The 27,866-nt window shown below is 44.4% G+C and overlaps 1 protein-coding gene across 1 annotated transcript; it reads left to right on the plus strand.

Moving 5' to 3' along the window:
• Positions 1-4,686: 4,686 nt before the first annotated feature.
• On the plus strand, positions 4,687-27,000 carry OLFML1 (olfactomedin like 1). The gene is made up of 3 exons (XM_008151075.3): positions 4,687-5,111; positions 6,375-6,663; positions 25,362-27,000. The coding sequence occupies exons 1-3, from the start codon at positions 4,986-4,988 to the stop codon at positions 26,150-26,152; spliced, it is 1,206 nt and encodes a 401-aa protein (XP_008149297.2). The 5' UTR covers positions 4,687-4,985; the 3' UTR covers positions 26,153-27,000.
• The last annotated feature ends 866 nt before the right edge of the window (positions 27,001-27,866 follow it).

Consider the following 27,866-nt stretch of genomic DNA (forward strand, 5'->3'; position numbering starts at 1 on the left):
TGTGGAAGCCACAGAGCCTGCGTAAGACCAGGCTTCCCACCGGCTGGTGTGGCTCAGTGATTGAGCGTTGACCTATGAACCAGGAGGTCATGGTTCAATTCCCAGTCAGGGCAGATGCCTGGGTTGCTGGCTTGATCCCCAGTGTGAGGTATGCAGGAGGCAGCTGATCAATGATTCTCTTATCATTGATATTTCTATCTCTCTCTTCCTCTCTGAAATCAATAAAAAATTTTTTTTTAAAGACTCAACTTTTAACTTTCCCTGACCAGCCCTGGCCCTGGGGCCTCCTTGGGAAGGAGCTCTATGCAGGTGACTGTCAGGCAGTATGACATCACTTCCTGGCCAACAGGTGTTCTCTAGCTGCAGCCACACCTTTCCCACTCCCAGAAGTCACAGGTCATGTCCAGTCCCCATTGGTGCCTCTCGTCACGTCTGCCCCTTCCATTCCACATGGCAGCAAGACTTCAGAAGCTCCTGGCAGAGACGTGGCTCCCAGGTGCTGCAGGAACAGAGACTTCAAATAGGCCACCTGAGCTCAGCCAGCCCACCTGGCAAGTGACAAGTGCCTCTTAGGACCAGACACGCAGCCTCCAGAGACCATCATCTCATAGGAAACTACCCAGGTGGGTTTCAAATGTCAAAGCAGAATGATCACAATGAGGTTTTGAGAGCTCTGGGGAACTGGTGTACATAGTTTTTACTTCAAAGAGCAGACGGAGGCTGTGACTGTTCTACCATGTGAATGCTGGGCAGGCAGCTGTCCATGCTGGGGGCTGCGAAGAGACAGGGCCAGTCTCCTGGCTTCAGGCAAGAACAATGCCACTCGAGAGGATTCTGCCTTGTTCACTATTATACACCCTCCCAGCCCTCAGCAATGACTGCCTGATGCACGGGTGCCAAGGCGGGGTCCCCTGGCCTTAATTGGGGACGTATATGTGAGGGGCCCTCCTAGTTCCAGAGCTCCTGTGAGACTGGTTGAGGACCAAGTTGCAACTGCATTGCAGCTTCTCTCTATGCCCATTCATGCTTCACTCTCTCCCAACAGGTATTTTTCCAGAGAAAACCACCCCCTCAAATGTCTTACATGCAAGTTGGTCTCACAGTCTGTTTCCGGGGAACCTGACCTACAATACTCTTCCAGCCCCATCACCCAGTCATTGAAAGTTCCTAGGGAACTTTGATCAGTCCCTCACGTCCACTAAGCTCCTTTGTTTATGTGTCTTTATACATGCTATTGCTTCTGCCTAGAGCCTTTCCCTTCTCTCCTCCCTGCTGTCCACTTTGTAGGACTAACTCCTATTCATCCTTTAAGTCTCAGCTTAGATGTCACCTCCTTTGGAAAGTCTCCCATGATTCACTGAGTCAGAGGCTCCACCCCCACGCTGTCACTGCATTCAGTGCTGGCTCTGTCACTGCATAATTAACTTAAGCATCCATGTGATTGCCTCCCCTTCTGGACTATATCCTCTGCGAGGGCAAGGACTGTGCCTATCCTGTCCATAATTGCATGCTAGTGCATAGTGCAAGACTTGGAGCACAATAGGACGCCCAAATAGTTGTTAAATGAATTAAAAATTGGGACATAAAGAAGCCCTAAGTAAGGAAGCAGTAGGGTAAAGGGGTAAGAGAGAAGAGGGCGTATTTGATACATACTTAGGTGCTAAAATTAGTAAGTTTTCATGACTGATTAAACATAACACCCGGCCAGAGTGGTTCCGTGGTTGAATGTCAACCTATGCACCAGGAGGTTTGATTCCCCCTGCCTCTCTACCCACAGCACTAATGTCCAGATGAGCCCATGTCCAGATCTCCAAGATTCAGACTGCAATGTGTTATGAAAACGGATGAAAGAAGGGATTATTCTGCCGGGGATGGAGGTGAGGAAGTGGTAGGAAGACACGAAGAATGAATAACAAATCACTGGTTCCAAAAGAGAGGAACATTCTAGGCTGAGGGACCCACATAAGCAAAGACACCATGATGCCATATGTCCTAGGGAGTTTGGGGATGATTAGATGAGGCTGTTGTGGAGGTGGAAGGTGGGAGATGGTAAGAGCTGAAGCAAGAGGGGTTGGCTGAGATTATTGTCAAGGGCTTTCCTTTTGGCATAAACTCAGCCAGTGCTTTATCTAGAAACATAAACAGGGAATTAGCGGCTGCTCCCATCGCTCAGGCAGAAAAAAAAATGTAATTACTTGTAAAAGGTTGGAGCATCGGAGGATGACGTTAAGGCAAAGAGCTATTAGGATGGGGGTAGGGGCCTGAGTGGTGAATGAAGGATAAAGAGAAAAGCTGAGAAGAAAGAGAAGGGAAGAGAAGACAAAAAGATGAGACATCTTGGTCAGATCGGAGTGATGAATTCTAGAATCCCAGATGGGATTCTGTGAGCAGGGCTCTGCCTCCTCAAGCAGGCAGTCTCCTCGTCACACTTTCCAGAGTTGGTCAGCACCGCTCAGTAACATGGAGGATCCTGGGGGCACAGGAGGCTCTAGAAATCAGGGGCTCGGTTCCTATGGAGGCACAGCAGGAAACGACCACCAGTGACGAAGGTGGCAAAGAACCCCAAGAGCACCTGGGAAGCTGGACGAGATCAGACTCGGTGGGCTGGTTGGCTGGGTGTCAAGTTGTCCAGCTCTGATTGATCATTTAGGGGAAACAGTCATCTCAGGGCTGGGCTTACAGATCAAGGACTAGTGAGCTAGATCCAGCCACATGGAGGACATAGTGGTGGCTGCCAAGATTCCTTTCCTCTCTCGGGACACTGCGGCAGGAGAGCAGACGGATCAGGCCCTGGCAGAGGAGAAAAGGGGGACACTATGCTCGGTCACTGTCCTCACTACTGAGCTATAGCAGTGGTCAAGGCCAGAGGTTAAAGGTAAGGAAGGCAAATGAACCAAATGAGTAATCTTTTCCCAACCACAGACTGCGCAAGCCATCTTTTCCTGTCCATTGATAAGGCTTGCTCTGAATGAAGATGGTCAGAGTTGGCTACTGTCTGTCAGTCAACGCTGTGACTATTTCCAAGGTAAGTTTATGTTTCCTTTATGAAACCTCTGGTTACGAGAACATGAGGGTTTCCACTCTGGGTCTGCCCTATGGCTCATCACTCCTGAGGCTCAGGGGAGCCAGCTGTGGGGCTTTGCTACCTGTGGGATCCAGAAGTGAAACCCTCTAAGACCATGTGGGTGCAGTTGGAGCAGAGAGACTAAGCTTGTCCCTATAAGGCTGGTGACTGAAGAGAGAGCGGTGTGGGCCTGAGTCACTGGCATGCAGAGGGAGAAACTGCCAGACTGGACTCTGAGGCCAAGATCTTTGGAGCGCATCCCATCCACAACAGGGCAATAGCAGCCCTGTTCTCACCAACTCTCCAGTAATTCTTTAGACTTCATTAATGCCGAATGCATATATCATTGTAAAAATAATGTAAGCATGCTATAGAAAACCAAGAACAAGTTGATCCACAACACTGCCCCCCAAAGTTAATTGTGACACAATTGTTGATTTCCTCCACTAGACTTTACCCACCTTAGTTCACAATCTCAACGTTAGGACTTGAGGCGCTGATGGAAGAAAATCAACCAGAGCACCTTTAGCGTAAGACTTGATTCAAAAATGCCTGGCATGAGACGTTTCCTAAAGAGCCTTCTCACTTGGGCAAGGAGGCTGAATTGAGCAGTATTTTTAATAAGAATTTAAGAGGAAGGACCAGCTGAAGTTCAGCTAGCTTGGAGAATAGTTCAAAGATGGTTCTCATAAATAGGAGGAATTGTTTCTGAGGATGAGGAGTCATTGTTTGCCATTTTACCAAGGGCGTGGGGAGGCACAGTTAGGGGCTAAAGTCACCTGGAAGAGAGGTAGAAAGGAATATCTAAGGAGGCAGGGACAGGCAAGGGCCACACTGGAATTTCTCAGTCTTTTAGTGTCTCTGGGAACCCAGGTCTTCTGACTCCTGGCCAGGGTTCCTTCCACATCCCAGAGATGCCCCAACCTTCCTTATGTTGGTAGGTGATTGAGGAAGGATGATGGGTATCCTGGACCCATCCATGAAAGGAGAGTTTGAGATAACTAAAGGCCTGCACAACAAAGGCAAAAACTAGAAGATTTTGTCCTAAGGATGTGATTTATCTTCAACAGCACTGGGGCCTGTAGGAATTGAGTTCTGTGTATTGCTGGCCTGGTGAAGGGACATCTGCCACTAGGAACTCAGAAAAATCAAGGGCTTCCTTGTAGGAGTTCCATTTCCTGATGACTTAGTCCCAGGAGCATCACTAATTGTTGTTGTGCATCTTAGTAAAACTCTTCTGCTCTGGATCCTTAGATTTTTTTAGCTATCAGCCTGGGTGGCCAGGCCTACAGCCCATTGTATCTCTCTCTCCAAGGGGCAATCAGCCCTGTGCATATCTGAGCTTTTCTTCCCCTTGCTGTGCCTTTAAGAACTACAGGAATGCAAAGGGAGTCTGGAGGAGGGGTGGGGTCTTCTGGGAAAAGGATCCTGGGAATTATTGCCAGAAACAAAGCTGAGATTCCAGCTCTAAGAAGTTGGGAGTGGTGTGTGTTAGGTCAGGGCTGTGATTGGACTGCAGAGTCCACTGGGGGAAGGAAAGCAAAAGTAAAAGAGTTGGGAAGCGGGGAGAAGCCCTTCCTGCACTCACCCCAATGCACATTCACCCAGGCCCAGAAGCAGGGTGCAGCACTCGCCTGGTGTGTCAAGGGTGATGCCAACAGATGCTGGACCCAGGAAGCTCTCTATCCCAAGTCAGCCCGCTAGGCCTCCAGGGACGGGCTTGCCAACAGCTGGATTTGATCACCAGCTTGCAAAGTGAGGTCATGCATCTGGTGGAATAACAAGCAAACTTTGCTTTCTGGCTGTTTTTAGAGGATTTTCACAGCAGCGGCTGGAAACCAGGAGACCAACCCCTGGACCCTTGAGTCTTCTTTGAGAGGCCCAGCATAGAAGATTCCACCCCTGGGTGTTTTGCAGGACGATGCTGGCCCTCCGGCAAGCTTCTGCTCTCCTGGTTCTATTCCTCTCAGCCTTTGTGCCCCCGCCACAGTGTGCTCAGGACCCAGGCATGGTGCACTACATCTACCAGCGCTTTCAAGTCTTGGAGGTAGGTGGCATCGGTGCACCTGATACAGGAACATGCTTCTCTTACCCATGCTTCCCTATCTACTTGGATGCATTTTTCTGGATAGTAAATGATAAATACATTGCTATGGTGCTATGGGTACACTTGAAATGTTTTTATGATCTAGTGGTTTAGAGCACCAGAGTCCAGACTGCACACCTCCTAGACCTGGAGCAGGGCTTCCCTCTGCACAGTTTTTCTCATCTGCAAAATGGGGATGTTCGTAGAATTTACCTCCTACAGCTACTCTGGAGATTTAATATTACTTCATAGTTAGAACATTGCCTGACATACTGGTAAACGTCCAAAATTGTTATTATGTGATGGTTCAACTTCTAAAATCTGAAAATTAAACTTTGGGGTCACTTTTTTCTTCATTTTCACTATAGCAGGATGAGAGCTAATTTTAGCTTTGCTTTTTGTCTTCTTAGGAAAAACCGTTAGGTCACTGTAAAAAGTCATGGTATTGTTGTGCCAAGAAGCCATACTAGCTTCTTTTGCCAAACTGGACTTGGATTTAGATTTCAGCGATGCTAAACGGAGAAAGTGCCTGGTCCTCTTCTCCATACACTGCAGCCTCCACTTCATTGAACTTTGCAAAACGCAACATTTTTGTAGCATGAACAGGTTCCCAGGGACAAATGTGACCTTCTGCCCTACCTGGCCTTTGACACAACCCTGGTGTTGACATTGACTATCTCATACTTAATCGTCTTGCTTTTGTACAAGTTAAATTTTGATAAATTATCTTCTTTCAAAGGCATTCTTATCTCCAGTATTTATTTTCAATATTTTCCTGAAAAGTCTTAAAAGTCCAAATTATTTGGTCATCTCGGTACAGTCAGGGTAAAATCGTTCTGCAGAGCAGGCCCAATGCTGTCCGGCCAACGACTGAGGCTGGAAGCGGTGGATGAGATGTTCCCAGGCCAGTGGCCTCTGGCTGCTTCTTCACTCACTCACTCCTCAGACCCCTCTTCCCCAGTCCTTAAAAGTGCCGGAGTTATACTCAATCACGACATTTAGCACCAACTTGCCCAACCTTTAAAAATATATAGGACTAAATGCATGGGAAAACTTAAAAATTGATACATTAAAGCACTTTAAAGTAAGAAATTAAAGGTGATTTTTATTTCCCCCCTTTTTGATTATTTGTATTTTTTAAATCTTAATGAATAATAGCTATTTATATTACTTGAGTAACTTCAATAACTAGAAGTAATTTGGGAATTTATTTTCTGACTGAAGCAAGGACTGCAAAAATGTACCCAAGCAACAAGAGCAAACATTCAAGACTTCCACGAGTTCTCCAAAAACATATCCGTTATGCTGGGGCAATGCCACACCTACACAAGCGAGTACAAGAGCGCAGTGAACAACCTGGCACTGAGGGTCGAGCGCGCCCAGCGGGAGATTGACTACCTAGAGTACCTTCGGGCAGCAGACATGTGCGTGGAATCAGAGGACAAGATGCTGGCAGAAAAGCTACTCCAAGAAGCCGAAGAAGAGAAGAAGATCCAGACTCTGCTGAATGCAAGTAAGAGCGCTGTGTCTTATATATCATGCTGGGGACTGTCATTCAGAGATACAGATGGTACAGGGGTACTGACCTAGTATGATAGTAATAGTTGGATGTGCCCCTCCTTTTTTTAATATATATTTTATTGATTTTTTTACAGAGAGGAAGGGAGAGGGATAGAGAGTTAGAAACATCAATGAGAGAGAAACATTGATCAGCTGCCTCCTGCACACCTCCTACTGGGGATGTGCCCGCAACCAAGGTACTTGCCCTTGACCGGAATCGAACCTGGGACCCTTGAGTCCACAGGCTGACGCTCTATCCGCTGAGCCAAACCGGTTAGGACTGGATGTGCCCTCTTATGTGCCCGTGCTGTAGGCAACCTTAGCAGAGAACTGGTTTCCAGAGGAGAATCCATTCTTAGAAAGCAGCTTTTCATTTCACACGCATTCCTAAGGGCCCATAGAAGGTCAGGGCTACAGTGTCAGAGGTCAGCCAAGAAGGGCATCTCCTGATAGATCTTGGTTTGGCGGAGGTGTGTGGTTGCAGATCTTTCCAGGAGAGTGACAGGTTGGTGGATTCTCCCAGGGCCCTGTGAGCCAGGAGAGGCTGCAAATGTGCAGGCAACGCTCAGGGTCAGGGTCTGCAGTGAATTATTACTGCGTGTGCTGTCCCAATGGGAGATCTCGGGGATTTGTCTCCTATCTTGTGACCCATCAGAATCACTTCCAGGCCATTAAGAATAATGTTTAGGAGCTCAAATTAAAACAACACGTAGCAAGTAACAAAAACATAAAAGAGAAGGAAAATGTCCTATGCGTGAGTCCATTTTATAAAAATAATGATGAGACAATTCCCTCCCCTTCCCCCCATCCAAGCCTGTATTCTGAGATGGTTTATTGCAAGTGGGAAAACTTTATTTATAGGCTAATTATGTGTGCTCCAAATGTGTGACACTCCATTAGGGAAATAAGACATAGTTGAATGCCATCATTGTGCCATCATCCCTTCTCAATGTAACCCTCATAAGAACTGCATGGTTCTTCACAAATGAGGTGACACTTGATATGAGTTTTGAACAAAGAAATTAGAGAAGTATGTGCAGAGGAGATAGCATGTCAAAGATATGAGGGTGTATACACTTGGGTATACAGATCTACAGATATGGCTGAGTGGACCTGTATGGGGCAGGTGAGTGTAGGGAAGCAGGACTGAAGAGTTCAGCAGGATCCAGGTAATGAAAGGCCTTGCATGCTAATGGTTTTGCACTTGACTTGAGAAACTATAGAGAACTACTGAGCAGTTTTAAGCAGGGGCATGACATGAAGGAAGAGGGCAAGACTAGAGAGCAGAGACCAGTCAAGGGAATACTGCAGTAATTTGGGCAACAGCGATGGTGCCTGCATTGTGTCATTGAGATGGAGAACAGATGGATTTGAGAGCCCCTGAGACTTGGAATCCACATGGCTTGGTGACTGATAATTAAGAGCAAAAAATGAGTGAGAAGGATGCATTCAAGATGCTTCCCAGGGATTTGGCTTAGGTCATTGGGTGGTTGATCTGAAATATGTTGAGATAGGAAACCCAAGAGGATTTTTGGAGCTCTTATTACTCTACTTTATTTATTTATTTTTAGCACTTATTACTTTGAAGTCTTCTAGCTCATTTATTTGGTCACTGCTTGTTTTCTACCTGCGCATCTAAAATGTCAGCTTTATGGGAGCCTAGATCCTGCATTTCATATTCAATGCTGTGTGTGTCCCAGTGCCTAAAATAGTGTTTATGTTCAACAGATCTTTGTCAGTGAATAACTAAGTGAGAAAATGAATGAATGGTAGAAAGATTGTCAGCACAGGGAGAGGGGCTATACGGTATTAAAAGAACAGTGAACAGCTTATCTCTGAGTCAGAAGACAGACAGGAGGGTGCCTTGTCTATTATAGGAAGCAGTTGATCAAGTTGGTCAAGTGAGTGATTCTTTTTGGCCCTGACATGGTATTGAGATGAGCCATCCTCCGAAAAGGAACAAATGGGACTCAGCATGGGGTGGGGTGAGGGGGCAAAGGTAAGGATGAGCTCGCAGGGGATGGAACAGAGGCTGCCCCAAAAACCAATGTGTAAGATTGGGTGCTAATGTGGCCTGAGCTAGAATGTGCCTAAACATTTGTGCCAGAGGTCAGGCAGGATCCCAAGCCTGAATAGTTAGTGAAAAGATAGTGGATCCCTGAGCTGCTCCTTGTCCTTGTACACTCTGAGCCTCTCAGGCCTTGAAGTGCCCCTTTCCACTCCAACTTAAGCTCAGCATAGTCTGGCCTTCCTACTTCTTTAACTCTCATCCTCTGCCTCATCCCTCGAGCTCTGGAGGCCTGAAATTTTCCCTCGCCCATCCCCATGGTGAGTTCCCTGTCAGCTTTCCAGAGATTGCTCCTTCCATGCCTGGGGCCTCTGGGGACCTCATTTGGTGATTTGGTTTATGATTAACAGCCACTTTTGCCCCATCTCTTGGATGGGCCCTGTGCTACAGACACAGTAGTAGGGACAGAGGAGTGAGTAGAATGTGCTATCTCCTGCACTAGCCCTTTTACTGCTTCTTTCCCTCTGATCTTGCTTGCCTCCTACAGTCTACCGACTATCATGCAGGCCTTCCCACAACACCGAATGAATCACATTACTCCTCTGGGTAGGTTTTTTTTTTTTTTTTTTTTTTTTTGTCATTCACCATCAGTTATGAGCAACAACAAAAAATCCATTCGAATCTCTTAGCCTTTTGTATAGAGAAGGCCCCTCACAAAGTGGCCCAAACTCATCTCCAGCTTCTTAGGTTTCTGTGACTTACCCAATGCAGTTGCAATTAAAAATACAAATATTGTTTTCTCTATTCACCCTTTATGGTTCAAAAAGCTGTGGGTTCTGTGGGAAGACTTCTGGGGGTGAGAGAGGTTGGGAGGGGGCTCCAGCAGTTTGGCCTGTAGCACCTCATTCAGTCCTCCAAAGGAGCACTCATATTTTTAACAATATATATATTGTTATATCTGTGTGTAATTGACTCCTAAACCAGATCACGAGATAATGAGCTATTACATCTTTTTTTTCTGTATTCCCAGAGTCTGGATCAGGGCATCCCATGAAGGAGGCTGTAAAATTGTCTATAGAAGTGACACTGAGAGCAGAAGACCCTGAGAACTTAGAGGAATTTATTGTTGTTGTTGTTGTTGTGTGTGTGTGTGTTTGTGTGTATGTGTGTGTGTGTGTATTTGTGTGTGTGTGTGTGTGTGTGTGTTTTATGGAAAATTTATAGGGAGAAGTTAATATGACTTCTTTGGGAAAATTCAACCTTGTGTCTCAAGATATTTCCAGAAAATTCTAACATTAGTCTAAGTGGTGCTTATTTATTCAGGAACTATTTCTTGGGTAACCATGAAGGACCAGGTACTGGAGATAATTAATATGATGGAGTTGCTCTGTAATTAAACCATTCCCTAGAGAGCTGTTCCCAAGTCTTTAACCTTTATTTAGAGAAGATCCCCAAAGATGTTCCCATGAGAGCCACAGTCCCAGGGATGTTTGGGGGCCAGGTAAATTTTTATCTTAACTCTAACAAACATAAATACTCTCTTTCTCCCCTAACCCCTCTCTTTCTCTTCCTCCTTCTCTTCCAGTGATAGAGAGAAGGTACACACACACACTTTAGAATGCAGTGAGTGAAAGTTAATTGAATACAATATAACTTATATTTAAATTTTTTTCTTAAATCTTAGATTCTTTAACTTTTATTAGTATAAAGAAATTTTGCATTGCACTTGACAATTTATGGCAAAACACCATTGCCTCAGATACCCAGATGCAGAACTTACCCAACAGACTCTTTGGCTAATCCCATATGCTTGCATTCTTGTGTAGATAAGAGTATTAACCTCTTTTTACCTTGTAAATCACTTGTAAAGAAAAATTCTCAATGCAGTCAAAATGAGGCATTGTAAGAGATTTTATTTCCTGTTTTAGTCCAGCTCCTTTTATTACAAGGGTGCATGCAAGTTACCTCAAGTAACCCTCTTTCTGCTAAATTAAATAACTCGTGTCTTTTGTTAGATCTTGTTTGAAAGCAGAAAGTCTGTTGCTGCAAATTTAAATGCCTCTGGGATCCATTCAGGTAGTGCAAATGTGTGTGCCTCATTCTCAAAGCCATTAAAAACAAAATAAAATAAAAAACAAGTAAGTAAACAAAACCCCACTGGAGGCCAACTAAAACATACCTGTGAGCCAAGCCCTAGGGTCTGTTAGTTTGTGGTAAGTACAGCAAAACATTAAGAGATGTGTAACTCTAATTTGAAGCAGATATATTTACCACAAAGGAGGAGAGTGAGGGTATACACACAGTGTAAGCCCAGGAGAGTGCTTGGATGTGCATATGTGTGCACACATACGTGGACACACACTCTTACACACACAGGTTCTTCACCCAGATGTTGCTGCATGCATGGGGCCAGCAACGCTGGAGGTGTGTGTGTGTGCAGCTTATCCTGTGCTGCCGCCTAGAGAACTAGGTCACTGTGCTGGGTCCAGAAAGGCCCCTGTGCACAGCACGTCTCTTGTCCATCCATCTGGAAGGCCTGTGGTCTATGAGGATACCTCCAGTCCCATCACTACAGATACTAACACAAGGTCCCAAGGTTGTTTTAGCTGCTGCCTTTCGGCTCTAGGTGGAGTGAACATCCATTTATTCTCTCTTTAGTTCACTCATTTATTCATTCATTCAACAAAGGTCTAACTGAATTCCAGATTAATGTTGGCATTGTGCCAGGCATTAGAGATGGAACGTTGACTGGTATAGCATCTTGTCCTCAAAAAGCGTATAGCCAAGTGGGGAAGCGTGTAAGCAAATAGGGTAACAGCCAGAGTGTGACTGTTCCGATGGAGGTGTCACAGAAGCAGAAGGGGCCCGCATTATGCAGTTAAGCAAGGTCGGGGCTGCCTTGGAGATGGGGGAGACTTTGAAATCTAGAAAGTAACCCTCAAGCTGAGTTTCAGTAATGAAAAGAACCGGATCCAATGGAGAACAAAGGGCACTTCGAGCAAATGGAACAGTGTGTGGAGGCACAAAGGCCTAATCGGGCTTAGTGTTCAGTAGATCTCAGGTGAGGGGGGAGTCTTGGAGAGGAGATTAAAGAACCAGACAAGAGCTAAGCTCATTGGGGGGGGGGGGGGGGGGGGGCGTCAATTGAGGAAAAAGGAGACATATGTAAAACTTTAGATAAAAAAAAAAAAGAGCTGAGCTCCTTTGTGCTAAGCCAGGTCACACTTTCACGCTGTGGGAAAGGAAAGTAATGTGAACAAGAGTAGCTAGTATTTATTGAGTGCCTGTTGTGTAGCAGGTCATCTTTAAGCATTTTATATGTTGGATCATATCATCTAGTTCTCACAACAACCCTATGAGATAGGCTTATAATCATCCCCCACTTATGGGTGAGGAAATCAAGGCACTGAGACGATAAGCAACTCTCTAAGGACTCAGAGCTAATTGGCACCAGGACTGGGATTCAAACGAAGGCAGTTTCACCTCTTTCATTGTGTGTGCTATTCTGCTGGATAGTGGTAAGCATGGGAGTGTCAGGGCTCAGACGGAGGTTTTAGGAAGGTCATGCTGGTCACAGTGTACAGAAGGGACTGCAGTAGGGGAGGCTGAGTGTGCATAGGTGGGTGAGACTGGAGGCAGGGAGGTCATCTCCAGGTCATCTTCAGGCCTGTCACACAGGCACTCAAGGTGGGAGCCCTCTGGTCTGAGACTAGATGCCTGAGCCCGCAAGGCTCCGCTGCTTCTGATCTTACTGTGGGACACATATGAAGACCATGTCAATTCTCCTGGTTGCTATTTGATGATGATTCTTACCATAGACAGTTTAGTTTAAATCCTTTTCAACCCTGACCGAGAAGAGTCAATTTTCTTCCCCCACCTTCTAGATTTTTAATTCCTGACTTTTCTTCACTTACTCTTAAACTACAAAACTCCTCTGCTTCCCCCCAGTTCTCTCAGTTCACAGAAGAGCTGCACACACACTTCCCTGTGCTAGGAATCTCAGGGGCATCTCTTGGGCCCTCATCTGACCGGCACCACATCCAGTAGATTCTTCCTTCTGAGTACCTCTCAAAAGTATTCTTTCCATCTGCACCACTCCCTGATCATCCCTGGTCTTGATTACAAGAGCCTCCTAGCTGATCTGCAGGCTGCCACTCTCTTGCTGTACCAGGGCTTTCTTGTATACTGCTATCATCGGGGTCATCTTGCTAGAGTTACTTTATTATTGCTTTATCAACGTTGACAGCAACTACAACCTACAGGCTAAAGCAAACCCCATAAAATAACATAAAGAAAGCCCTTACAACCTGATCCTAACCTAGCTTTCTTTAAATAATTTATTGTGTTATTCTCTACGAAAGTAATACCTACTGAGTAAATAAAAACTGTGAATAATGTATGTACTGTAGTTATTGCATTTACTTTTATTATGAACGTAGATAACAAGTCAACAGTTGACCACAGCAACTTTGATCATTTCTCAGCTTTGTCCTGTGCCACTACTGCCTATCTCCATTCACCCGCCGCTCTACGCTGTGTCTGATCTGCTAGTCTGAAAACAAAAATATGCTTCATGCATCCCTGCATTATTCAGGCTGTGTTTCTCAGGTCTGCCACAGTGCCTGGAACAGAGTAGAAATCAATATTTTCTGACCTTGAGGAGTAGTTTATTAGACAAAGATTGCCTTAAGCACTTTTTATCTGTTATCTTGTCCATGACAGCTCTGCTAGGTAGGCACCATTATGCCTTATTTTTAGATGAAGGAACTGTGGCTCAGAGTGTTTCACACAGCCTGACATCCTCCCACATTCCTGCTACATCCAGGGGACGTATCACCCCTGAGACACCCAGGATTCATCTCAGCCTTCATCTCTGCTCCCCACCCCCTCACTTCTACCCGTGTCAGTTATCTGTGGCTACAATCATGCCACATAACAAACCACTCCGAAAGCGAGCAGTTAAAACAACAATCACCGGTTATTTCTCAGGAGTCTACAGGAGAGCTGGGCAGTTCTGTTGGGCTGGGCCAGCCGTGGCCCCTCTTGTCTGGTTTCCCTAGTGGCACATTGCCTGGGGCCGGCTGTCTGAGCATGGCTTCAACTGGGAAGACTTGGTTCTCCTCCACGTGACCTCTGATCTTTCAGAAGGTGAACCTGTTGGAGGCAGGGGTCTGAGAGAGAGGGCACAAGCACACCAAGATCTGGTCACTTTTACCAAATTCTTTTGTCCAAAGCAAGTTCCAAGTCTGGCTCCAGAGCCCACCCTAACAAGGTATTTGGTCTCGACCCCCTTGGAAGCAGGCAGTATTCAGGATCAGTTTTTAGTTTGCAAATTTCTATATGAGAACAGTGAATCGGGCATTAGTGTGCTTGATGATTTTGAGATGAGATAGAAGAGCCATTGAGAAGAGCGCTGCAAAGTTCAGGTTCAGGATAACAGGCCCTAGAATTTGAGAAAGGAGGACAAGAACAGAATGAAATGAGTTATCTCACAGGGAAAATCCATGGCGAATGTCAAAATGACTTTGTTTCTATCCACGCAAATGGGGAAATGGCAGTACCACACCTAGAAATGGAAAAGAACGTTTCTATTCTTTTTAGTTTGGTAAGAATATTACAGGGGGGGGAAACACTACACCCAAAAATCCCCAAAAACAAACAAACAAAACCAGCTCTGTTTTTCAATGAAAAATAAATAAAAGCAGGAAGTTCATAATTACAACCTTGGAATGCTTAAGTGTTGCAACAGTCAGATAATGGATACAGAGTGGAGCGGTTTGATCAGAAATTCCCGGAGGACGGCCCACTTCATGTTTCGCTTTCCATCCGTGTTGACCAGCCTGGATCCTCTAGGACAGCATTCTCAAACTTTAGTCTCAGGAACCCAATACACTTTTTAAAATTACTCTGGACCCCAATGAGTTGTGTTTTTTTTTTTTTATATATAAGTTACATCTATTGATATTCACCTTATTCATATTTAAAAGATAGAAATTGCAATGTGTGCTAGATGGTGTTCTAGGATAAGGCATACAGCAGCGAATATACAGATTTGACAAAGCCCTGCCCTCCTGAGGTTTACATTCAATTGAGAGGAGTCAAACATTGAATATATTAAAAGATAAACTTCTAACATGTCAGATAGAAAAGAATAAATACTGTGGAGGAAAATCGACTGAGGTAAGGGGTATGGCGAGCTGGCCTCCTCGGCAGGAGGCACCTGAAGGAGGTTGGCTGTGTTGGACTCCAGCTGTGGGACCTCATGGTGCAAACAGACTGGCCTCACACAGCTTCCAGCTTCCGTGCACCCCCATGAAGCAACCAGCCACAGATCAGGTCTGTTTTCTTTCTCACAATCTGTTGCTAATCACCAAAAAAGGAAAGCTGTCAGGGCTCCGTACTGGGTGCCATGTAATACTTTGAATTTAATGCTGGGAACCTAGAACAGCCTCTGACATGGATTTAGCAGAGTGCTGTCTAACTCACCAAAACCAACATCTAGAGCACTAATTGTGTTTCAGGCCCTGTATAAGCCCTGGAGTCACGGCCCTGCAAAGCCACCTCTGAGGGTTCACTGGGTACCATTTCATAGAAGCCGGCCTCCCTGCCTTCCTGCCGTCCATCCACCCAGGCACTCAGACACTGAAATAGATCCCACTCATGTCCACACATACCCCTTGCTGTTCAGATCAAGTTGATGTCTAAGTTGGCATAGCATGAGTTGGGATAGCAGGTTTGGACACTGACTACTACCACATTATCTGAATTGAATTGATTCCCGAGTTTGGACAGGAAGTAGAAGATTCAATAGGAGGGAAAGAGGTACTCTGTCCCAGGCACTGTGGATAAAAAGACAAATAAGGCACAGTCTAAAGTGCTGGCAAGGAAACAATGAGTAAGCAATTCCAGTTCAGCATGAGGAGTGCCCTAAGAGAGAGCTGCACAGAATGCTTCAGATGCAGGAGGAGCAACCCCCTGCTCTGCAGGACTCAGAGATTTTGTTTTGAAGGACAAGTAGATGTATCCCGAGATAGTGAAGGTGAGCTAGGGGGGAAGTATGGGCAACGCCTGAAACTTCTGAGAGGCCGTGGCACGGTTGGTGACTGTGACCAGTCTAGTGTGGCAGGGGAGTGACAAAAGAGGAAGTCAGAGGAAGGACCTTAAGTGCCACGCTGAGATATCTGAAACCCATTCTGTGGGTGAAAAGCATGACATGACCCTAATTTCTAGAAAATTAAGTTCACGTTGACAATGTTATTGTAATAGCTTGAAGGGTTGTAATTGACTACTCATCTGAGAGCTGTCATCTTCATCATCCCGGTGTCTAACGTCATACCTGTCACTTGATAGGTATTTGTAACTGTTTATTAACATGAATACAATTCAGGTGGTTGAAAAAGTCAAGTTTATAACAGAACTTCAAGAGGCAGTCAAAACATTCATGGTTTTATGGGAATTCTCTTCTCTTTAATGAATTTGACATTCTTCTTCCCAAGCAAACTTGCCCTCTTTTCTCTGTTGCTATCGCATGTGTCCGGTCACCCCATTCTTGAATCTGGTTTGTTACCCAGCTTCCTCTATCTAACTGATTACTAAGACCTGACCTCTCTTTTTGTTCCTTGAATCCATACCCGTTTTTCCATGCCCATCACTATTTATATATCTCTCATCTGGATTATACTTACAGATACTCTACTTGTCTCTCTGTGGCCCCTCTGCCACTCTGCCCCCCTTCCAGTTCATTCTCTACCAACATCCAGACTGATGCTCTAAAACATAGGCCTACTGAGTCCTTCCTACAGAAGGACAAGTCTCACCAGGTTGGAGAGTGTGGTTATTAAATAAGGGGGAAAGTATTTTTAAAATTCAAATAAGTGATTTTTGTGTATGAATTCACTGTGCTGCGGCCTTGGGCCAAATTCTATCCTAATTGCTTGTCTGCAATTCTGCCTGAGGGGAAAGCACAGGTTTTCGTTCTTTGGTTTGCAGGTGGAACCTTGCATGCCGTTGTCTCTGTTAAGTAATTTGCATCTTTCTTTGAGGATATTTATAAGAGTTCATTTGAGCTAATAATTTGCATCTTGGCTGGCCTCAAAGGTTTTAAATTTATTTCCTATCCTTCCTTTCCTCCTGCTAATTATCTCTTCTCAAGAGAAGCACAGCACGAGTCTCAACTTACCCTTATACTCAAACACTGGAAGTCTATTCTCTCCAAATTCCAAAATAAGAATTTATAAAAATTATGAAATATGTGCCCTGAAACAACTATCCAGCCTAAACCCCTTGTTTTATGGCTGGGGAAGTAAGCTAAGGCCAGATTGACAAAGGGACTTTTAGGGAGACACAGAGAGAACCAGAGATGGAATTCAGACCCCTCTGGGCTCTGGCTCTTGGTCCCAGGTTTCATTGACCAAGGAGGGATAGGAGAAGCAGAAGGAAGCACATGGGGGAAATTCTGTGCCTTTTCCCCCACAACTGTTTTCCTACTATAGACCATCTATCAACACCTCTTCGTTTTGCTATTTCTCTAAGGATTCTGCATTAGAATGGAGGTATAGAAGGAGAAAGAATTGTTATGCGTTAGTTTCTACTGTAATGTACTTTATTTTTTTTAATTTTTCAATTACAGCTGGCATTCAATATTATATTAGTTTCAGGTATACAGCATAGTGGTTAGAGATTTATATACCTTGCAAAGTAATCCCCCTACCCCCCACCTGATGAGTCTAGTACCCCCACCTGACATTATACACAGCTGTTATATTATTGGCTATATTCCCTATGCTATACTTTACATTCCTGTGACTATTTTGTAACTGCCAACGTGTACTTCTCCATTTTAAATGAACATTTCCTTAGGGCTGACACATTGAACGTGCCTTGTTCTTAGACATAATCCCTCACAGCTAGGCTGCAAGCCTGCTAACTTCCCTCCTAGAAGGTTGGACAGGTGGGAGGCTTCTTTGTTAAGGCATATATCATATCACCCTGTGATTTGGTCCTAAGGAGTTCATTGCCCTCACCTGTGCCTGTGTAGGCACACCCAGACTCACCCACTCTTCACCCCTTCCCACCACACGCATACACACCCCTCTAACATGTCCCTGGGGCTGGCTGGAGGTGTCCTGGCTGGCCCTGCCTCCAGGCTCAGACTGAGCTCCAAGGACACAGCTCTGTGACTTATTTAAATAACTTATCCAAGCCTTTACTTTTTCTTTTCACTTGGGAAATGGAGATTTAAATATATACCATGTAGGCTTATTCTAAGAATTAGATAAATTAATCTAAAGTACCTATCACAGTACAAAGCAGAATATATATATATATATATATATATATATATATATATATATATACTTCTCAAGCCTTTGTGCTTGTTTTTCGATAGGGAACAGTTTCTAAGATTCTCTAATATCCCTCCTCCTCCCCATTAAAGGTATCTGTAATCACTTATAAGCTTAAACCTGCATGCATTCAACCTCTGTGATCACCAGAGAATATGGGAGGGTTTACATGAGACACCTTGAGCTTGTGGAACTGAAAAAAGGTATACTGGGCCCTGGCAGAGACGGGCCTTGGTAAACAGGGAAGACCAGCCCTGACCGGTGTGGCTCAGTGGACAGAGCGTCGGCCTGCGGACTGAAGGGTCCCAGGTTCGATTCCCGGTCAAGGGCACGTACCTCGGTTGCGCGCACATCCCCAGTCGGGGGTGTGCAGGAGGCAGCTGATGGATGTTTCTCTCTCATCGATGTTTCTAGCTCTCTCTCTCCCTCTCCCTTCCTCTCTGTAAAACAGCAATAAAATATATATATATATATATTAAAAAAAAAAAAAAAAACAGGGAAGACCACTGCTCCTTCCATGCCACAGCCCAAAGCTCACTGTGGCTGGGGATCCTTCTGTTAGCTCCTCCTGCAGGGCATAGGTTCCCAGCTGGCCCAGGCTCCTCTGCCTTCCCCCGGGGGTTGACTTTATATAATGCAGGTCAATCAGAACAAAGGTGGCCCAGAGGCCACAGGGAAGCAATCCCTAAGGCTGGCAAAGCATATCATCAAGGGACATGGTGGCAGCTGATGGCTGAGAGACTTCTACATCTCATCCCAACATCTGGCTCTGGCCACAATGGGGGGCAGGCAAGTTCTGTGGGTTTCTGGGAACAGACAATGACAGCATGACCACTGAAAGGACTGATCTTCTTAGGGACTTGGCTTTTCCCAGCTAAGGTTGCTCCTTTCTCCCACTCCTGCCGTATGTTCCCTTGATGAGAACCTTGTGTCTGATTTTTAAATGAAGTAATGGATTGAAAGTATCTTAAAAGCTTTAAAGTACTTTACAAATAGTATTTACTTAAGACAGGACTGTGATCACAACTCCGAATATGCAATACTATTTAGGCCCTAGAAAGCCATCTACTTGATTGACGATGTTTCCTCATTAATTCAATAGATAGTTATTGAACCCATTGAACACTGAGTTGGGCAGTAGGGTCCAATAGGAAACATGAAGACAAAGGCCCTGATGTTATGGAGCCTACAGTGTGGTGGGGGAGAAGGGCAATAAGCTAATAAATAAAATAGATCATATAATTACAGAATGTGATAAATGATCTCAAGGAAATAGGAAAAGATGCTATGGGCTATAGGACATCATTTTAAATTTAGATGCAGTAGTCTCAAGATGATTCTTAGAGAGATGATATTGCAACTGTGATTTGAAAGATGAGTAGGAGCAGACTGTGGAAAGATCAAGAAAATGATCACCCCAGGCAGAAAGAATTGCAAGTGCAAGAGCCCTGAGGCAGAAATAAACTTGACTTGCTCCCAGAGTAGCAGGAAAGCCAAGGTAGTCTTAAGGCAGTGAGCAAGGGGGAGGAGAGGAGAGGATAAAGTCCCAGAAATAGGCAGCAGCCATATCATGTAGGTCCTTTAGGACAGGGTAGGGGGTTAGGATTTTATTCCAAGAGTGATAGTAGAAAGGATTTAGCAGGTCAGTCACATAATTTATGTTTTTAAGCAGATCACTCTTACTGCTTTGTGAAGAAGATACTGTAGATCAGCAAGAGTAAAAAAGGGAGAGAAATTAGAGACTATTGTTATGGTCTAGGCAAGAGGAGAAGATTCAAAGGAGTACAAAAGAGGAGGCGGTAGGAAGAAAGGGAGAGAGATGCATTTAAACATTTTAATTTAAGTATAATATCATATTTTAAAAGTAAGTTTTACTATCATAGCTTGCTGGTGTGGGAGAAATGGAGGGGAAAAAATCAGGCAGGACTTCCAGAAAATAAATTTGTTGGATGGTTTTTACCAGAAATGGGAAGAGTAGGATTAAAGAGAGTTTGGGGGATAAAAGCATGAGTTCTGCTTTAGACAGGTTAAGTTTGAAGATATCTAAGCAGGGACATTGAGTAGGAAGTTGGATAAATTAGTTTGGGATTAAGTAGGTATATCAAGATAGGACATTATTCCAAATATGAATTTGGAATTCATCATTATTTAGAATTTATATGGGATTCAGAGCCATGTGATAGAATAAGGTGACTTGGGAAGTGATTGTAGAGAAAAGAAGAGGTATGAGGTCAGAGTACTGAAAGGTAGATGATGAGAAGGAACCAGCAATGGATGCCAAGAAAAAAAAGCCAGAAAGATGGGAGGGGTACTCCAAAATAAAGAGAAGAAAAAGTTTCAAGGGGTTGAGTAGGTTGAAGACTGAGAATGGACCCTTGGATTTATAAATATGAAGCTTGTCAGAGACCTTGACAAGAACTAATTTAGTAGAGGGGCAGGGGAATTTAGACCAGTGGAGAACTGAAGCTGATTAGAGTAGCTTGGGGGGTAATTGGAGGTGAGAGAAGTCCTCTTTTAAGGGGGTTTATTGTAAAGTGAAAAAGAAATGGAGCCACACTAGAAAGTTCTATTTACTGTGGGGAATGATCCAACAGGGAGGGACAGACTATTGAGGCAGGAGAGGAGAGAGAATTTCATGTGCTATATCCTTGAGTAGTGAGAGGGGATTAGATCCACTGAAAAAGCAGAGAGCAGGAGAGAAGGCAGAGGGTATGGGTTTAGGTACTTGGTAGATTTGGTGGTTAGAAAACCCATTCATTCATTCATTCATTCATTCAGCAAACACTGGCCTGTGTGATAGTTGCTGTCCTAGGGAGAAGACATGCAGCAGTGAGTTAAACAAATAAGACAGAGCTCATGCCCTCATGGAGTTTACATTCTATTGAAGGAAGTCAAGCAATATATGTTAACAGATGAGTTTAATGGGTCAGATAGAAAATAGGAAGCACTTCAGAGGAAAATGAATGAGAGTAAAGGGGTTATAGAGAGCTGGAGAAGAGGTTGCCATTTTTTATCAGGTTGTCAGAAAAGGCTTTAATGATCAGGGAACATTTGAGAACAGACCTAAAGGAAGTAGAGGGAGGAAGCCATGGAGACATCTTGGGGAAGATGGTTGAGTTGCAAGCAAAAGAAACAAAAAGTGTCCAATTTCTGGGGCAGGATAATGCTTGGCATAATTTGAGGAACAGCAAGGAGACCAGTGTAGCTGAACAAAATGAACAAGGTAGAAAAGTTGTAGGAGAAAAGGCCAGAGAGGCAGTGGGGGGAGCTCACATGTGCTCTGGAAGGCAAATACTTGAGTTTTACTCTCCGTGAGATGGGCAGTCACTCCTGAGTTTTGAGCAGACATGTGACATGATCTGACTTACATTTTAAAATGATCCCTTTGGCTGGGAATGGACTATGGGAGTCAAGGACAGAGGTGTGGTCACCAAGTGGGAGATTGTCACAGTGATCCAGGGAGGAGATGTAGTTCTCAGGTTGCTCCTATTTTCTCAGAGGCAAGATCTTCATAGGAGAGTGAGGAGGGCATGATGGAGGCTTGAGGAAAGAGAAGGTATGATAATGGTGGGTGACGAATTGACTAAGGAACTATGGTAGGATTTCTACCCAAACATCTGGAGTAATAAGCAGTTTGATAAAAAATGCTTACTTACCTCAGAACCTGTGAGACTTCTCTGACTGTGCACCTTTCTTTCTTGTGTCCAGTTTTTCTCCCATCACCCTATTTCTTGTCCTCTAACTCTAGATGACCTCCAGTTGACCCACAGAACCCTAACATTTATTAAGAAGAAAATGACAATGCACTGACACATCAGCTTCTTAAACCAAAGTCTTTGGAAGGACTTAGGAGGCCCTTAGAGTGCCCAGTTCTCCTCGAGAGACTGTTACACACATGTGTATCATTTCACCACCTCACCCTCCAGTCAGTGAGGGAGGACCATAGAGTTCCATGCTCTTATTAAGACCATCCTCTCCTACCCATGATACAGACCTCATCAGTATTTGAGGGAGACCCACAGGGTTCTTCATACTTTCTGCCCCATGACACCACTCACCTCACAATAGACTGACTAACAGAGCAGTCCTAACATGTCCTCAATTAGAACTGATGACCCCTGAAATGACCAGTAAAACTAATCTCATCTTAACCCAGAATTTTAAGACTCTAAGATCTTCTGGAAAATAGCATATTTAAGGGCAAGGTGGAAATGGATTACACCAGTTCCATCCAGTTCCCACTGGACAGATCACAGGCCACTGGGTGCAGCCTAACTTCAAAGGAGGCTGCGATTGTGTAACTAGGGATGAGGAAAATGAAATGGCATTTGATGAGCACAGACAGACATTGTCTCTGCCATAAGCAGTCAGAGATAAAAACAAGTAGGCACACAGAGACAGTGGTGACACAGAGATCAAGGAGAGAGAAATCTTCAAGAAGGAGGAATTGATCAATGATGTCATGCTACAGAAAGGCCAAGTAAGATATGGACATAAAAAGGTCTGATTTTTTCAGTTAGGAAGTGCCTGGTAACATTATGAAGAGTAGTTTCTGTGAAGTTATTAATGATGTGAAAGAATGGGAGGTAAGGAAGTAGACTATTCTGTAGGAGAATCTAGTGAAGTAACTAGAAAAGGGTGCGTACAGAGAGATTTTTTTTTTTTAATGCAGGCAAGATGTTTACAAGCTAAAGAACTCAAAGTGAAGGAGAAAGTCAAGATAACAGAAAGGTGATAACTCATCAAGGAGGTCTAGAAGAAGCCAGGAAAGGATGAGGCCAGAGCACAGTGAATGTGTTAGTTTTGGACAGGAGGAATGGCATGGCCTCTTCTAAAATGTGTGGGAGGGTAACAAGGGCAGGAACAACTGAAGAAAAAGTTTGTAAGTGAGGGAAAGGAAGTGAAGGGAGTTCATGTCTAATGGTGTTCATTTTTCAAATGGTTGATCTGTTGTTATGAAGGGAATGATGGGAAAATTCTGGGGGGGCGTAAAATAGCTGCTGTGTGGAAGATGTGGGCCTAACCATGAAAAGCAATATTGTATTTAGGGCTCAGCTGAGGTTGGAGACCCCTAATGTGTAGTGGCATCAAGATGCACCATTGTGAGGTTTTCTCCACCAGTGCACTCTCCAGGGCAGAGACAGATGTTTTATTTTTGTAGAGTGGAATATTGTGGAATAACGAGGGATTGGTGGGTGAAGGTGCTGGTCAGTGGTCTAGGATGGATAGGAAAGGAAGTGAGGCCAAGAAAAGGCTGATGGCCTGGGAGAAAGTAGAGGTGGAGGGATTGGACAGCATGAGGAAATGGAAGAACGGAGGGGGTGAGAGCAAAGGAGTGAGAAATGAAGAATAAGAGATTGTTGCTGTAGAAGGTAGGCTATCAGAGTTTTAGATTTATGGTAGGGAACAGTTTTAAAGGGAGAGGGGATCCAGAGTATGGCCATGGAGGGAGTTGATAAAGTGATTTGAAGGTAAGGTGCTGTGGAGTGGAAAAGGTTACAGAGCTCAGGCTCTTGATGCATTTGGGGTAGCATCCTGGAGAATAGTCAGTTATTTAGACTAGGAGTTGGTAGTATAAGCTACAAAGAAGGGTTGGATTTTTTGTGTGTTTTTTTTTTTTTTTTTTTGCATAAAAGTGGAATTATAATAGTCTGAAGTGGCAATGAGGAGCTAGAAAAATGTAAACCCCTCTTTTCATTTTATTTTCCTCCACCTGGTTTATGTCCTTATCATCCTGTTTGAATTATAGAAATATTCTAATTGGTTTCCCTGATTTTGGCCTCTCTCCCACGTATCTATTATACACATGACTGCCAGCTAATTAATCTTGTTGAACAGCTTGATCATTGCTCACCCTTGCTCAAAATCAGCAGTAGCTCCCTATCTGCCTGTAGAATAAAATCCATCTTCCTTAGCCCCGCCCTCAAGGTTCCAAGCACAAATCTGGTTTCAATCTACTACTTTGTTTTATGCATCTAGTTTGAGGCATAAATTTGATGCCTCAAATTGCTTTAAATTTGATACTATGTTATTAACACTAATCTTGGAGGACTTTCCCAAATATGGTTTTGTTAACTGTCAGGAATGTTCTTCCCACCTATCTCAGAATGTCATTCTTCAAGGGCCAATTCAAATGCAGATTAGCCTCTGCCTCCTCAAATGACATCTCTATTCCCTGTTCTTCTTTTGTAAAAAAAAAAATTCACATTAAGCTTTATATCTTAGTTAGTCAAATATGTATTAAGCAAGAACTACTCCTAATTTATCATTGCATCTCAGCCCATGGCACCCCCAGCTCATAACACCCAGGTCCGTATCTTGCCTTTGTAGGTGTCCAATGTCTGCTGGCTAAATGCATGCATGAGTTCATGAATAAATAAATGATTGGGTGAATAGAGCTCTTATGATGTTCTAGTAGTTTAGGGCCAGAGTCCTTCACTAGAGGATGATCTCCTCAAGGTGTAGGGTTGATTTTGTGTGTGTGTGTGTGTGTGTGTGTGTGTGTGTGTGTGTGTGTGTGTGTTGGGGCAAAAATAGGTTTATAGTTGTTTGTATGGAAAATAATACAATAGTTAATAAATAATAATACAAGAAAAAACTCTATCACACACACACACACATACAGAGAGAGAGAGAGAGAGAGAGATTATACGGTAGAAAAGAGATCTGTTGCTTCAAAAATACTGTGTAACAAACAACACCAAAACTGAGTAACTTAAAACAACAAACAACAATCATTTGTTCTCATGGTCTGTGATTGAAGGAGGGTTTGTTGATCTAGGCTGGGCTGAACTGGGGTGATTTGGTTCTGCTCCAAGTGTCTCTTATCTTAGCTAAGGCATGTTTTGTGTGTGTGTGTGTGTTTTTCATGGAAATGTCAGAAATAGATTTTTTTACCCTTAATATTTAGCACTGTTCTAGGAGCATTGTACGCTAAGAACACAGTAGATACCCAATAAAACCTTGGCAAATGGAATTGAATTAGGCAGCTTCACACCTAAGTCATTCTCCCTGTCTCAACCCCCAAGTGCTCTAGAGAGTGAACAGGGCTTTTGACAGCAAATGGCTGTTTGTATCCTGACTTGAATGAAATGCTGACTCTTCTAACTGGACAGCAACTCCCTGAGCAGAGGCCCATTTACTCATTTAATTATTTGATTCATTGAATCATACCAAAAATTGTCATTGATCTATGTGGTAACTTCATTCTAGACAACGAAGGGGGAAAAAGCCACCTTTGAGAAAAGCAGATATTTCATGTTTAGAAAGTAACCTTCCCTTTTTCTCCTGTTTGGCCAGGCTGTGACAACATGCTGATGGGCATAAAGTCTCTGAAAATCGTGAAGAAGACTCTGGACACAGATGGCTCTTGGATGAAAGATGCTGTCAGCGACTCTCCGAAGGTTTATTTCTTAATCGGATCCAGAAACAACACTGTTTGGGAATTTGCAAACATGCGGGCACTCCTGGAGGATGGCACCAAGTCAGGCCCCCGGAAGCTGATCTTACCACAATCCTGGCAGGGAACAGGCCAGGTGGTCTACAAAGGTTTCCTATTTTTTCATAAGCAAGGGACTCCCAATGAGATCATCAAATACAATCTGCAGAAGAGGACTGTGGAGGATCGCATGCTGCTCCCAGGAGGGGCAGGCCGAACCCTGGTCTACCAGCACTCCCCTTCCACTTACATTGACCTGGCCGTGGATGAGCATGGGCTCTGGGCCATCCACGCAGGGCCAGGCCTCCATGGCCATTTGGTTCTCACAAAAATTGATCCTGGCACGCTCGGAGTGGAGCACTCATGGGACACTCCATGCAGAAGCCAGGATGCTGAGGCTGGGTTCCTCTTGTGTGGGGTCCTCTATGTGGTCTATAGTTCTGGTGGCCACGGCCCGCATCGCATCACCTGTGTCTATGACCCACGGGGCACTATCAGTGAGGAGGATCTGCCCAACGTGTTCTTTCCCAGGCGGCTGAGAAGTCACTCCATGATCCATTACAATGTCAGAGATAAGCAGCTCTATGCCTGGAATGATGGAAACCAGATCATTTACAAACTTCAGACCAAGAGAAAGCAGCCTGTGAAGTAATGCATGACAGCCGGAGGGAGAGCGCCGTGGCGTTGGAAACTGCTCTCCAGGACACTGAGGCCACAGCCCCTTTGCAATACTGTCTGCCTCTAATCACACACACGGATAGGGTCTAGAAGTCGGAATGCATGTGCATCCTCCCAGATGTTGCTGCCTTAGAGATCTTTCAAGAGCTTAAATGAGAGTCTGTCATTCAGAAATTGTCAACAACTTCCATTACCCATCCAAACATCTTGCCATCAAGGCCCTCCACATTCTGATCCAGTTTAGTTCCAGCCTTTTCTTTTACTAGCATTGACTCTCACTCTACCCACCCCATCCCTCCAAACGGTTAGAAATGCAGGCCACCTTCTAATACTGCCGGCTCTTCTCTCCTCTGGCCTTTGCTCAAATGCTTTCCTCTTTCACAAATGCCTTTTGATATTCTTCCACGTTTACTGCCTAACTAAAGTACTCTTTCTTATTGATGTTTAGTCTAGCTCTGCCTCTCTACCAAGCCAGGCAGATATAATAATAAGGTAAACACATGAATATTTGAATACCACCTTCCAGGTGCAAAGTGTTTGCACCTTTGTTACATCATTTAATTCTTATCATGGTGTTGTATGCAGAACAAGTCTTTAAAGTTCCCATTTTAAGAGATGAGAAGAGCTTAGGTGAGCCATTCAAAATAACAGAGCTACAAAATGAAAGACAGAGCTATAAAATACTGCAAGTCCCATAGTTTTTTCATTGCCCAAGGAAGCACCAAACACAGGGTGTCTCCCAAAAATGTATACACCCTTCAACAGCCGACAGCTCAATTTTGAAAATGAAACGTATTTTAATAAACACTGCTTTTATAAATATTCAAAGTGTGTGTCTGTTCGTTCACCCAGTCTTTACAAGCAATACGTTTATCATTTCATACCAAAAATAACGGTCTTCCCTTTAGCCACTTTTCATGTTCACACACGACCTTCCTATAGGCCTTTCAAAGGCGACTTCCTCCAGAACACCAGTCTGCGGATGAGGACCCTACCTCTAGCCTCATCTTGTCTTTGTTCCCCAGCATCTCTCCTCTTGCTTGAAATACAATAAAGCTGACATTAAGCAAACAAACTTCATCAGGTTAATTTGCCTACATGCCCTCAAGCAAAGCAGTTTCAGGGAGTGAGGCCCAGGCCTGGGTTTTCAGTGAACAAGCCTCAATACACTGAGGCCCTTGGTAAATATTCTGGAATCTGGATGGAAGCCAGATAGCCTTCAAGTGACTCCTTGCCACAGCAGGCGTGCCATGTGGCACAGGGGACAGAGGGCAGCTGTGCCTGGCCAGAGGGGCTTCTTCAAAATCTTTCCCACGCATTACTCCAATTCAGTCAGGTTTGGGTCACAAGGGCAGTCTCCGGTGCCAGTCTGTGTCATGTGCTGAGGCCCCCGTGTTCCCAGGTTGGTCACATGAGAGGAGTTTGCTTTGTATACTTGCAGCTGTTTGCCAGACTCTGCCAAGCTCAGGCCGGGGCCATAGGCAGTGAAGAGAGGTTTTCTTCTCTGGAGCATTTGAGTAGCTCTTTGGCAGAATGGGATTGCTCACCCCATGGATACATTGCAATTACCCACTCTACGTTCTAATAGAGTGATACGGAAAGCTCAAATCCATCGTGGAATGAGGCAGGTGTGCATAAACATGATGATATGTCCCGGTCCATGGGTTTGGCGACATTCCCTACCATAT

The sequence above is a fragment of the Eptesicus fuscus genome, chromosome 13 (assembly GCF_027574615.1).
Source record: "Eptesicus fuscus isolate TK198812 chromosome 13, DD_ASM_mEF_20220401, whole genome shotgun sequence".
NCBI classification, from domain to species: Eukaryota; Metazoa; Chordata; class Mammalia; order Chiroptera; family Vespertilionidae; genus Eptesicus; species Eptesicus fuscus.

Coding starts and splice junctions, on each gene's coding strand:
- OLFML1 (XM_008151075.3), top strand. CDS start 4,986: ATGCTGGCCCTCCGGCAAGCTTCTGCTCTCCTGGTTCTATTCCTCTCA. Junction 5,112..6,374: donor AGCGCTTTCAAGTCTTGGAG/GTAGGTGGCATC, acceptor TTCTGACTGAAG/CAAGGACTGCAAAAATGTAC. Junction 6,664..25,361: donor CCAGACTCTGCTGAATGCAA/GTAAGAGCGCTG, acceptor CTGTTTGGCCAG/GCTGTGACAACATGCTGATG.